Below are 14,803 nucleotides of genomic sequence, written 5' to 3'. Positions count from 1 at the left end.
CCATAAACATGACATGCAACCACAAATTCGATTGAAAACATGAAATTCATCTAAGTCACCTCAAGAACACTCAAAATCCACCTATTCATCATGCAAATTCAAAATTTAAATCATCCACTCATTCTTGATTAGAATCAACAAAATTTAGTCAAGTCACCTCATTCACAAATAATCTTAACTCGCCTTACCTCAATTCCAAATTTATCCCAAGAAGAGAAGAAGAAGAAGAAAGAACTATTTTGTACTCAATCCCAAACAAAAGAACTCCACTCCCCCCACACGATCTGATTCTTGGCCTCCAATACTCTAAATTTCTTCCTACAATAAGAATCACTGCTTTATTGTCCTTGGGAACCTAAGAAAAGAAGAAGAAAACTTTATCAAGTGAAGTCTATTCACTACTACTGCATACCGTTACAAATAGTATTTTCTTTAAAAATTGTGGGCCTTCAAAATTACCATTCATAATGGGCCTTTTATAGTTTTATTTTATAAATCACATGAATTGAGCCTTTTTAGTAAGTGTGGGTTGGGCTTACCTTTTTTAATGATTATGTGAGTAACGTAATCATGATCAGGTTGATATGCGAGTTTGAAAACCAAACCTTTTAACCTACAACCTTCAAGCATATCACAATATTTGATGCTAGAGAGGATCATATCATAGCTGCAGCAGTCTATAGATGTCTTATACTAGTTTGATTTAATTGAAATACATTGAGTTAAATAAACTTACAAGGTTTTGTAAATAGCTATATTAGTTAATTTATATGGACATTTTATCTCTTGTTACCTTGCTTATCTAAGCAATTTTTGTACTGAGTATTGTTGGGCCTGGTTCATTCAGGTGGGCTTGGATCTACCAATAAATTGGAGGGTGAATTGAGTTTATCCTAGTCCATAACAGAGCGCTGGACTCTTTAGGAGGGGAAAAAAAGAAAATGAAAATGAATGTCTTTGGATTGAAAAATATTATAAATTCCCTCAACCATTATATTTAAATTTATTTACCATTTCAACTTATTTATACGACACTTGAAATGAAGTTTCCAAGTGAAAACACTAAAATTCCAATACAAATTCTATCAAAGCAAAAAGTCCTTTCTATATTGAAACCAAGTTTTCATCAACAAAATATCGAGACTTTTAGTCATTTCTTATGCCTTGAAGGAATTCTTTATCATTATTGAAATATACTTTAATTCAGAAATGTTCAAATTGAAAAACATGTGAAATTTTATTTTTGTAATGACCACCTTGTATAATCAATATTTTTAAATCTTCGATTCTTTTTTTTTCCTAGGGTTCAAAAGTAGAACACATCAATCAAAGGGAAGCAGCACTCACATTTAGGGAAGACTCAGACATGACATGGAGCTCTATGCCGATGATCTTTATTTCTCTTCTATTTGCTAATGAACACGTCATCCATATACAATTATACATAAGGCTAAGTACACACACATTGGGCCGAAAGCCCATGCGTATTATCATACCACACATACTCCTCAAAGGGCTTTTTTACAAGTTAGGGGTAACCTTTAAGAAAAAAAAAATGGGTAAAAGTTTTTTTTTTTTTTTTTTTTTTAAATTAACTTTTACTTCCTTTTTTTTTCTTCCATATATAGAACTTTTTTTTGTTTAATGTGTTATAGGTTGAGAATATATACCACTTCATAGATGTTACAGGGCTTATTTATTGCCCTCAACTAAATGATTCCTCAAAGCATTAACACAATTGGAAAATGTCTAATAGGAGCGAATCACATCCAGCATAAAGAAGAGTGATAAATGCAATCAATCACCTGGCCGTCATAAGTCAAAACATTCAAGTGAGATATGAAGTTTCGAGTTTCTTATCTGATTAGAATTCATGCAAAACTTGAAAAAATGGAAATTAAAGCAGTTTCTCACATAAATAACATAATAAGACCATTAAATACGTTCATCAAGTGGTATGACGTTAATTCAACTTAACCATAATGATCATATTTGGAGGGAAAATTTTGTTTATAGCAAATATTATCTATTTTAAACAAAATTGCTTCCAATAAAAATATTTGTGGTATAAAAAAAATTGACAAAATACGATCCTATCCATGGAATCATGATCAGAGCATTAGCCTTCAGAATACTAATAATGAGATAAATGGATTTTACAAGATATGTTCCCGTAACGAATACAAAATGGAGACAGCAGAATGCACCCTTAGTCTAAGTTCTTGATTAAGATGGCACCCATCAACATCATTCTACACACAAGTGCCGCAACATAAGGTATGTGCCATAACATAATATAAAATGAGGTCGCAAAAGGTACAATTGAACCTGCACCCTTTATTAGGGGTGTTCAAATTGCTAAATTGAACTAAACTAAAAGAAAACTAAACAAAATTATAATAAATAGTTCATCAAACTAAATTGAACTAAAATAAATATTGACTAAACTAAACTAAACTATTATCTACTTTAGTGCACTATAGTTCTAGGAGTTTGAACTAAACTATAATATCAACTAAATAAAACTATTATTAACTATAAACTAAATTGAACTATATTAAAAAAAAAACAAGTTTAAAATCAACATTTTTAAATTGAGCTACCAAATCATTGATATTAATTATGAATTAACACTACTATAATTTTTTTTATTATATGCAATTTTTCCTGCGAATTTTTCATAAAAATTTGCAGGAAACGTTGTTCCTACAAATTTTTTTGCGAAATTTTATCTACAGGTAATAACTTCGTGGATAATATGTTTTTGCGAATTTTAAAATTTGCAAGAAATTTTCCAGCGAAATTTCTTGCAAAAAAAATTGTAGGAAGGTTTCCTGCAAAAAAAATCGCAGAAAAGTTTCCTACAAAAAAAATTCGTAAGAAAGTTTCCTGCGAATTTTTTTGCAAGAAATTCTGCAAGAATATTTTTTACGAAAAAATTAAAGAAATTACTAATTTTTCTACCATTTAGTAAATATTACTTGCAAATTTATTTTTGCAAGAAAATTTGCAAGAAACAAAATAAAATTCTTATAATATTTTCTGTAAATTTTGACCATGAAATTTTTTTTCTATAATCATTAAAATTATAGCAAAATTTGCAAAAATTTCTTGTAGATTATTTTTCATAAAAAGATTTATAGGAAATATCTGTAAATTATTTTTATTAAAATAATAATATTTTTTACCATCAAAAATAAAATTATTTTGATAATAAATAGATAAGTTTGTACATATATATATATATAATACATTTTTTTTTTAATTTTTATAATATTTATATTAAAAATATTAAAAGAGTAATAATTAAGAAAGGTATATAAATTTTTATTCAATTAATAAATAAAAATTATTTTTTTAATCCTATAAATTAATTATTTATTTAGAATTATAGTGCACTAAACTACTTTTTATAATAGTTTAGTTTTTAAAACTAAAGCTTAAAATATAGTTTAGTTTAATTTTTATAAAAATTAGTTTAATTTTTTATAGTATAGTTTAGTTTTTACAATAATTTAGTTTAATATAGCTCTTTGAACACCCCTACCCTTTACTAGTCGAAGTTCTAGATGAAGATGGCACCCACTAACATCATTATACACACAAGCGGAAAAGTGTAAAAAAGTGCACGAGTAGAACAAATATCGTCTTATGTACAACACAGCAAACTTCAATTATTATTTGACTTCGATTAAGGACAAAGAGAGATGTATTAAATATGTTATAGAAAAATACACATTCATTTACCATAGGAATTACAACACAATGATTAATAAGACAAAAATTGTGAGATTAATTAGCTGAAAACCGCTGTAACTACCAAATGCTATATTCTAAAAGCTACATTATACAAGTGATTACAATAATACAAAGTGAGCAAAAAGTCAGTCCATGTTAATTCTAGCTGGAAGGCATACACCAGGAGCTTGCTCTTCCACAAAAATGGTTTCACAATTAACCAGTTTCATGACATATTGAGCTGCAGGATGGTACTTCTGCTGAGCTTCAACGAAGCCTCTGCCAAGAACATATTCAACCCAATCCTCCACAGCATTCTTTTTGTCTGATAACCAAGCAGCTGCAAGTATGTGCGCTATAACCTCATAATCAATTTCCAGCTGAAGCTCTGAACCAAATGTCTTCTCAAATAGCATGCCAATGCTTTTTAATACTTGCTCAGCAAGCTCATCAAAATCGAATGGCTTAAAAACCACTTTCTCATCAATTTCATCAAAGAAGTCACGTAACCAGGCGTCTGTATTTTCTGTTATGGATTCACTTTCATGGTCATTGTCATTGATACTCTCTTCACCCTCCTCTACAGGCATATTTAGATCAAGATAGGATCGAGATGCCTCACTGTCCTGTTTCTGAATCTTGCTTGTTGCTTCCTCCTTGGAGTCACTAATATCAACCTGCTTTCTTTTGTTTCCAGGTGATGATTTGGAAACCCCTTTTCTGGGTACAACCTTAACATTTGTGCCACCAATTCTTTTGGCATCCTGAGTTGCATGTCCGAGTGATAATTGCATTTGACATCTTTTGGCTTCAAGGATTCTTTCCTCAGAAAACATCCTAGACTCCTCCGAAACAGAAGAGCCATTACCTTTACAGACACTTGAAGTTACAAGGAAGATTGTGTTATTGATGCTAATTGCTCTTCCATGCGAATCTGGAAATTTGCCTGTTCTTACTGCCTGCAACAAACTAGTCTGCACCAGAAAATCGGCTTTATCTACATTTTCAAGAAAGACAACAGAATGGCGTTTTCTACTCAACTCCCCAGCTATATAGTCCACAACTGTTTTCCTCCTAAGAACATCATAACATTGTGATTTTTGGCATTCAAAAATCGAGTTAAATGGGTAAAAGCCGTTCTGGAAGCCCAGATCCACAGAGATTAGGCTTTCAGAGTTTCCAAATGTAGTATCTGCAAGAACTGAAGCAATTTTCCTTTTCCCAAGTCTATCTGGGCCAAGGAAAGCCAACCATGTGTCTGCTCTACCATGTGAGCCTCTACGCTTTCCTGCTCCTGATTTACAAAGGGACAAAGATTGACTGATAGCACATATGGCTTGATCCTGCCAGCCAACTTTTTCTGTGAGAAGTCGATTAAGAGACTTAAAATCTGCAAAATTAAATTTTCCTTCAAAATTTGAACCAGGGCATGAAGATCTAGCAATTTGGTGTGAAGTATTTTCATTCATAGCATCACAATCAGTAGAAACAGAGTCTGACAAGCGCTGAAGATTCTTTCTTTGATCTTCTAGTTTTGGGGTATCTGGCTCTTGAGCAGTTGACGTATATAATGTTCCCAATCCTAAATCTGTGGTCACAGGAGTAGGGGATGAAGATGATCTGTTGTCAAGCACACTCTTATTCGCCATAGGGGAAGGGGCAACCCATGGGGTCTTCAAGTCAATTTGCAGTGTCCCTGAAACTTTTGGAACATGATCAATTCCAGTACTAACGCTGACTGTATCAAAAGGTAATGGAACAGATGGTAACTGCTTTGATGGAAAAATATCATGCAACTCTTTGGGCATGTAGGAATTTTGACTAGAACAATGGAATTCATTGTGTGATGGATCTCTGCTGCTGCTTTCCCTAAAACCTGGACCATACCGTAAAGCCTCAAGTGTTGGAGCTTGAGACCTTGTTTGAGAAATATCAAATTGAGGTAGTGAGCTTGTGTGATGAAGACACTGACAAATATCACTCCATTTCTTTTGAAATCCCAAGATCTTGTCATTCAAACTTGTGTTTTCTTCATTAGTCTGCACTGGATGACGAATCTCATTCTTAAATATATGCCGCCATAAATTGAAGCAATGAAATATTGAAAGTGATGCAAGCCGTGATTATTTACAGAAAGCGAATCCAAGAATTTTAATCAAGGTAGGAAATATAACTAATTTAATTGACAATATCATTTCATTAATAAAATATTCTAGAATAACTTTTGTAAATGTTCCGGAGGAGGGATCTGTTTACTCTAAGAAGAAGTCTACCTAGACTTATTCCATTCATATCATATACAAAAAAAAGTATGATTTTCTTCTATGCCAATACTAATAGCAAAGAAGCCTATTCATCCATTGGCAGATGTATACAGAAAGACCAAAGATACACAGGAAAATATCCACGTTGAAATAGAAAGTGCTTTGTAATTTGGACAAACTTTCAGATATATATAATACACTGACTTTTAAAGCACATGTTTAATTAAATTTTCAATTTGATCATTCAAAAGCCATGTGCTCAACAAAAGAAAGGTCAGATGGAGAAACAAAGACAAAAACCTTTTTTTCTTTATTTGGTTCGCTACTTATAAATCTTAATACCCTTTTCAAATTCAAATTGTATTCTTTTCACATGTGTAGGCAGGTTAGCATTATGCCGGGTGCCTCTAAATTATTTTACAGTAGTACTGCAATTGCCCCCACCATGTTGCATGTATGCATGTGACGTCTCAGTATGCATTGGACAAGAAAATGCAATAATAGCAACAATAACAAACCTTTGCCACATCCAACCCTCTATGCGTGTCCACGTTAACAACCTTCTGTAACCAGGGTGAGCTTGTTGAGCAATTAGATGCCAGAGTAGAAGGACCTACCTTCAGAATATCAGCAACTTCTTGTTCACATTTTTCATTGCATGTGTCACAACGGGTAAAAGAAGCATTTGTACAGCTTACGGGACTTCTAATTTCAGGTGTAGAAAAGAACCCACCAAATGGAACAAAGGACCCCATCAAACTGTAAGTTTATCATGAGCAGGGAACTGTGAGATCCAATAGGCACAAAACAGTCAGAAGCTAAAGTGTGCACAATGAAACAGACTTCAAGGCATCATCTACATAAATGAATATACTCTAACCACAATATATATACATAACAAAAGACTACTGACCCGAAAATCTCACAACAGCAGCTAGCAAAATACACACTGAAGTGTCTAACTATCCATTTAGATCTTAAAATGCATAACAAGAAAGGGCATAAAAAACAACTGTAAAATTGAAATTACATTAATAACCTCGGAGAGAAGGTGGGCCCTGCAGCAGAATAAGAACTACCTGGTCTTGCCAAGTACATATCTCGGGGTTGCATGACATGACATGACATAAGATCATGGTAATAAAAACTCAAATTTAGCATTTTTCATTATAAAATCGTTTCCCAGCAAGTAGTACATTACAGCAGATTGCATGTGTCTCATTATTTTCTTATTAAAAACATCGAATCCTGAACTTCATTGCTGTATCTTCTAAATTCAGAAAAACAAATATAACAGAGGTTTTGAGTTTAATGAGGTAAATTACAGTAGCATGCAAAACATATTCAGAAAAATTCCACAGCAACCAAACACCCCTTTTAAAAATAACACAGAAAAGAAAACCAAGGAAAACAGAAGAGATCTCTCAGAGCAACCAAAAACACACCAAAAAAAAAAATTAACTCAGTTCACAAAACACAACAAGCAGGCGAGTCACACTGAAATTTAAATTACCACCATTTACTTGCCCCGTGTCAAAATTACAAACAAAAGTGCATTGCTTCTCACAAGACTCCGAAATACTTGATTACTACTTACACAAATCAACGTACAAGAACCCTGAACAGTACACTCGATCCCCTATTTCTCTTAAACCAAAATCACCACAATTACAAAATAATAAAACGAAAAAGGCACGCGATGACGCGAACTCCTAGGTTCAAATTTTGTAGCTTTGATAGTTCACACACAAAAGAGACACGCTAGAAATTGGGGGAAAACAAAAAAAAAAAAAAAAACGGACCTGGATTTGGAGTAGAGTCCTTCCATGGAAGGAGTAGCGGAAGTGACAGTGAGCAAATGAAGATCCCAATCGTTCCCCACGTTGGGAAACAAACCCAAGAACTTAGAATAAGCATGAGAGGTTTCCGCCACTCCCAGCAACCAAACTTTCTCACCACGGATCTTCAACAACCTCGTCAACCCCGACACAACAAACCTAACAGCATCAGCATCGACACCCTCCCCAACGAAAGCCTCAATCTCCCCGAAACTAACAACAACACCAGAATCAGAACCCTCGCATTGGTTCTCCAACTCTTGAAACCTCGCACCCATCTTCTCCTCTCCACTTCCACCCTCCCTCACAAACTCCCCAATTTCCTTCTCTAAACAAATAATCCTAATCTCCGAACCTAACACCGAACCTCCTAGACCCTTCTCAACCATCTCAACGAAACTCATCAACGCGCTTTTCGCGTAAACGCCCATCAGCAAAGGGTTCCGCTTGCTTTTCCGAAAAAGAACCTCAGCAATCCTGCGGCAATTTTCGTCAGGCCGGTTCGGTTCCAGGTTGTAGAGAAAAACCGGAGGCGACCGGGGGAACCGGTGAAACGGTTGAACCGGAGGGAGAGGCGGTTGAAGCAACGCGAGCTTAACGTCGCAGCTTCGAAACCCGGCCTCAGCGAAGACGCGACTCACGATTGGATCGTCCAGGATCGACAAAACGAAGTGTTTCATCTCAACTTTCAGAAACGACGTCGCCGCCGATCCTTGCTGGAACGCGTGGAAGCTCTCCGGGTGCCGCCGCTGGTTCGCCTGGGAGCGCTTGATGGCGGCCATCAGGGAGTTCGACACCGGCGGCTCCTCCTCGCCGGCGGCCGCCTTCGACGACGGCAGCCGGTCCAGGGAGACGCCCACGGAGAGCTCCAGCGCGCGGAACTGGAGCCGCGGCGAGAACGAAGGCGAGAATCTGGAGGTGCCGGCGGCGGAGCGCGCGCGGGCGCAGGCGTCGCGCAGCGCGGAGGAGGGGAGCGCCAGCAGGGCGGAGACGGCGTGGAGCGAGGTGGTCTGCGCGTGGCTGCGGCGGCGCGCCACGGCTACCGCGTCGTGGAGCGCACGCGCTGCCTCGTCCGTCAAGCATTGCCTGGCTATGCTGACCGGCGTGGGCATCGCCGGCGAGCATATATAATAATAATAAGAATATATATAATACAAGTGGAGAGGAGTGTGTGATATGATATTAATTAATAATAATAATATTATTATTAAATGAGAAAAAAGGGGAATATAAAAAAGTAGCGTTATCTGGGAAGCACAGCAGGTGTTTGGGTTTGGAGTTTAGTTGAGAGAGAGGATGATGATGATGATAAAAAAATGAAAAAGGGGTTTGGGTTTTAGTTGTTGGCGGAGAAGGTGAAGACATGAGGAGGAGCAGAGTGAGGTGGTGGTGGTGTTTTTACTTTTTAAAATGTTTTCGAGGGGATATTGAGGTGGTGTGGATTGTGATTGTGGATTGTTGCGTGGGACCCTTGTCTTTGGCCATTCAGTCATCCAACAGATGGTGGGCATAGATTCTCTCTACTCTCTACTCTCTACTCTCTACTCTTACCTTACCTTCCTTCTCCATAACCATGTCCATCACTCAAAGCTCTCTATAACTTCCTGTTTCCAATTACATTGACCATGCCCGCTTTTCCCACTCTTTACATTTTATTCCATAAATCACGATTTAATTCTTTTCAATATGGATAGGAAAGTAATCTTTTTAAAAGTGGACTTCCTACCTTACTCATCATTCATCAAGAGACTACTTCAACCAATATTAAAATAACAATATCATAATTTTTAATATTGAAATATAATATGATTTTATAACATCTTCTAAACCCACTACTAATATCATTATATATATATATATATATATATATATATATATATACTTAAATATAACTTTTGTCCATATTATTTTTAATTTTTAATTTTTTAGTTTATGTAATTTTTTTTTGTTGTTTCATTCTTAATCTTTTATAATGTTTTAAAAATAGTTTTTGTTGTCAATTTTTATTAAAAAAAGACTTATGTAATAAATGGAATACACAGTATATTCATTATATTTTACTTCATCATTACCATATAGGTAAATTTATTTTAAAAGGTATTTTACTGAGACACTTCATCATACTCTTCATACACATTCTCTCCGAGCAATAGAATGTCGTTCTGATTGTCATCAATGGCAAAAATGGACCATAGGCCTCCTTCTTTTGTTGAGGTGTTATGCGACGATCGTAGTAGGTGACCGCTATCTTGATCTCCTAGCCAACTAACGCAATTCTTCTTGGCCTTGAAAGATGTGACGCTTGCAATGGCACTAATGAAGTGGTGGATGCTCTTGCAATGCATGAACTTCGGTACAATGGAGGAATAGCTAAGCTTGAGGCCAAACTCCTCTATGGTGAGGTGGCAGCAAGTGGTGACCTCACAAAGGCAGTGGTCGTTAAGGACAAACTCGGTGTTATAAGGAAAAATTATATTTAAACCTATTTATTTATCATGTATATAAGTATTAATAATATGAAATAATATTCATTATGGATTAGGATTCGTTGACACCATGATGTCAAATTCGTGAAATAACACTTTTAATAATTTTTTTATAGAATGCAAATTCAATTGATTCAAGCATAATATTTGATAATATTATTAATTAAATCAAGTATACAAATTTGCATAAATTCTAAACGTATTAGGTAGCTTATCATATATTTATTTTAACATACAAAATAATATTTAAAATATGTAATGACCTGGTGTTAAGTCTCAATTATACTTCTTTTTGATGAGACTTATTGAACAATTCCACTCATCCTCTGAACCATTGCAATATAATTGTTCTCTTTTTGGTTTATTTTGTGTGTAGATATAACTAACCCAAATTTAGCTAACAATACCTTAATACACCTCATTTTTGTGCAGGTATTGAGCTAGAGAATTGAGGATTGAAAACTCTTAGGATTGGAAATCTAAGAAGCTAAGGAGCAGAAAAGAGGTTCTGCGCCGGGCGCACGATGACCCGTGCCGGGCGAGCGAAACAGAGTATCTCACCTTTGGAAGCCATTGCACCGGGCGTAAATTGAATTGCGCCGGGCGTGTCCTAAGGCAGAGAGTATGTGGAAGGCCATGCGCCGGGCGCAATAACTTATGCGCCGGGCGCGTGAACCCTAATCTGACTCCCCAAGCTCGTATTTGAATCCATTTTCAAGGGTTTTTCCCTCATTCACGCAGGAGCGCCTCCTTGGAGCTGTAGAAGGGATTCTCAGAGCTTGGAAACGTTCGTGTGTGGATCTTTCCTTCGGTTTCTTCATTTCTCTCTTCCATCTCTATTTTTGTTTTACCCTCATTGTTGAGTGGTTCTACCCATTTTTGTGGGGTTAGATGTAACCAACGAATTCTAATGTAATCCTTACATTTTAATGATATATATACATATTGTTTCATTCTTTGTTGTGTACGTTTCTATGCTTAATGCTTGCTTTGGATTGATCACCCTTTGCATGATTTAAGGTTCCATTGAGTATTGAGAAATACCATTGAAACTAGTTCTGAAACATATGCCTAGTGGGGATTGTATCTAGGGATAGAGCTTAACCCATTAGTAGTCTTAAACCCTAATCTGTAATGCGGGTGTAGGTATTGAATACTCAAGGGATTGATATTCATTATCCGCACCTAGGCTCTTTCTCTAAGGGATTAGGTTTGAGTAAACTTATGGGTTGACTAAGCAATGTATGTAACAAGAAATCAAGGATTCATTAGTCTGACGTTTGGTGAAATTTGACCCCACAACCTCACAATACCATTATACCATTTCTACCCTTATCCACTCACAAACAAATATTTTTATAGCTTTCATTCCAATAGTCATAACTTTTGATTCAACTTGCATGACAAACTATGAATTTGGAATCATTCTTTAGTCACGAATAGTCAATAAATGCTTATGTTACCTTCTAATCCCTGTAGATACGATAATTTTACTACTTGAACGGCCGTATACTTGCCGTGTTTGAGACCGTTGACAAAACAAAAGTAATTTAAAGTGATAACAAAAGTGGTTTTAACGGAAATCTCAACACCTGGTCATCTTATTTACGGATCACCTACAACTAGCAAAATAACGAACATACTTAGAATTATATACTCACACTACCTGGATATATACATTATAATATGTATATATAAATGTAATTGAAACAAATATACAAGTATATAAACAATATATGCACAATAATTCGATAAGTACGAAAATAAAATCTTAAGTTATTGATCAAGCAACATTTATACAGACCAACAAAAGTAATCAAAGACTACAGCGCCAATAATATGGCCCACCGAGAAGCTCAAAAAGCTCAACTCCAACTAACCATACCCTACTCACATGTAAACATGATCATTGTAGTTCAAACCCCAAGAAAATATACAAGGGTAAGTTATATTTCAAAAAGAATATGAGTATTGGAAAGAACATCTTTACTGCTTACCAACATGTAAACCAACCAAACACACCACATGACTTACAATTATACAACAATTAATAAGATATCAACAAGTTTGAAATTTCAACATCCAAGCAAATCAAACTTACACCACAACCATATCATACAACAACATTGTCATCCAGTGCATATGAACAACAATCAACTCACGCCATATCACAACTAATGTGTCGTTACACATTCAACTATGAAGATCTCCTAACACATATGAACAATCTAAGTGATTTGATCCTAACAAACCAACCTGGTTATTTTCATGCTTACTAGATCGACAGCTAAATTGGAATACTAATCCATATCCTCTAATTTCTTGAGTGTCGTCACTTAAACTATGAAAGTTTGGTTCTACCATCAGAATTAATATAGCTAGGTATAGGCATACCATGACTTTGGTATGCATTACCAAATCACTTATGAAATTAGCCCAACTAGTTATCCTTGAGGCACCACACAACCTTTTCAATAATCAATTAACGATTGTAACCCTCAACTTCATACTTAATTCCAACATTGACTAAGGACTTAAAAAAAGACTCAACAAACCTACTCCAAGAGTTTCACACCTACTCAATGAGGGTTTTCAACAATTAGCTTCTTAGAGAACCATAATAAGATTCCCTACATGGGATCTTCAACTTTCAAAACAAGACTCTCTCTTCTAGTCCTAAGTCAATTAACATGCTTTAATTCCTATGACATTCTCAACATCAATACCTCAACACATATCATTTATATACATTACCCTAGGTCAATAAATTTAGAGATCAAATCACACTAATCAAATATAGCATACCAATGCTTAACAACTCATTCAAGTATAGTATACCAATGTTCATCAACAATTCAACCATACAAACATCTATATATATTATCCCAAATCAATACGCATAGAACTATCATCTTTCATTTAACAAAATTTAACTATCAATAGTTAAATCATCAATATACACATGTAACAGATACTACTATCATATACATGTTCAATTCATAATGTCACTCATTCAATTATGTAAAACAACTATCACCACAAGATATGTGAAAAAGATTTCAACTAAAAATTGAAACAGACACTTCAAGCGTCTCAAAGGTCACTTGGAATGATGAGAATTCGCGTTGAGTGTTCACAATTTACCTGGAGTGAGCTTGGATAAAGAGTGCCCCTAAGGGTCTCAATTTGGTCACTTAAGCAATGATATCTTTGCTCTGAGTGATAGGAATTTGCTCAAAGTGCTCAAGAATATGTTATAAGTGAACTAAGTCAAGGACCACCCTTGAACCACCAAATATCTCACTCTAAGCGAGTAAGTTCCTGCTCTAAGCCACCAAATTTTGCTATGAGTGGTCATAATTTGCTTAGAGCGAGCTAGGTCAAAGAGCAAGCCGGACTTGGACACATGAGTTTGCTTGGAGGGAATAAGTTCTCACTCTAAGTGAGTCTACCCAAAAATCCACATAAACCTAAAGAACACTTCATCATGTTAAGGAAAACAACTTAAAATTTAGAATCCTCACATCTAGTACTCTGATCTTTACATACAACCTGTAACAGCCCAATTTTCACTGGGCCAAGAGCCCAATTAAGGTGGTTCAGTAGCCCGGAACGGGACGTTCCAAAATTGGAACGGGCCGTTCCAAATTACTAAATAGATCTACATTTGGTAGCCCGGAACGGGCCATTCCGAAATTGGAACGGACCGTTCCAAACTATTTAATTTGGCTATGATTTTTAGTTGGGAACGGGCCATTCTGGTTTCAGAACAGGCCGTTCCAAATTATGACCGTTGAGAGTTTTTAATGCAAACCCAAAACGGGTTGTTCTGGTTTGAGAACGGGTCGTTCTGGATGTGATTTTTACTCGTGTTTTAAGGGTCCAGAACGGGCTGTTCTGGATTTGGAACAGGTCGTTCCAGAGACATATGATCCTATAAATAGAGCACTCTAGCACTCCCAAAAGCACATTTTCACTTCTCTCTTATTTTCTTCTTTGCTCTCTTCTTTCCTTCTACACTCTTTGAAGATCGAGAGGCACTCAGAGGAGGAGACCAAGGAGACCTATGTTTTAGTTTCAGCTACTGTTTATCCAGGTACGGGGGAAAAGGAAATTATTTATATGTAGAGTTACATGAGAGAATTGGGTAGAGGAAGAGTCTCTTAGGATTATGAGTAATTTTATAATTATTTCTGTTTGGAGAATTATTGGTCTTATGTGATTCTGTATATATTTAGGACTACGAATATATGATTTATTTGTAAAAATGATGCTCTGGAAGAGAGAACAAAATTATAGAAAAGTGCGTGTAAGTTAGGTTTTGGAAAAATTAGATTATTTCTGTTTGAGGAATTAATGATACCATTAGATTCTATATGTGTTGAGGATTAGAAATACATATTTAATTTGTAAGAATGATGATTTGGGAGAGAGAACGAAACTGTAGAAAAGTGCCTGTGAGTTAGGTTTTGGAATA

At 35.6% G+C, this 14,803-nt stretch overlaps 1 protein-coding gene across 1 annotated transcript; it reads right to left on the bottom strand.

The window, feature by feature from the left end:
- Positions 1 to 3,712: 3,712 nt before the first annotated feature.
- Positions 3,713 to 9,458, bottom strand: LOC109811197 (protein SMAX1-LIKE 6). Its single transcript, XM_083063150.1, has 3 exons — positions 7,805 to 9,458; positions 6,521 to 6,761; positions 3,713 to 5,777 (listed from the first exon to the last, which is right to left on the bottom strand). The coding sequence occupies exons 1-3, from the start codon at positions 8,950 to 8,952 to the stop codon at positions 3,885 to 3,887; spliced, it is 3,282 nt and encodes a 1,093-aa protein (XP_082919276.1). The 5' UTR covers positions 8,953 to 9,458; the 3' UTR covers positions 3,713 to 3,884.
- Positions 9,459 to 14,803: the final 5,345 nt, after the last annotated feature.

This window comes from Cajanus cajan, chromosome 9, assembly GCF_000230855.2.
Source record: "Cajanus cajan strain Asha chromosome 9, NIPB_CcT2T_4, whole genome shotgun sequence".
In the NCBI taxonomy this organism is placed as follows: domain Eukaryota; kingdom Viridiplantae; phylum Streptophyta; class Magnoliopsida; order Fabales; family Fabaceae; genus Cajanus; species Cajanus cajan.
This window is presented reverse-complemented; position numbering and strand designations above follow the sequence as displayed.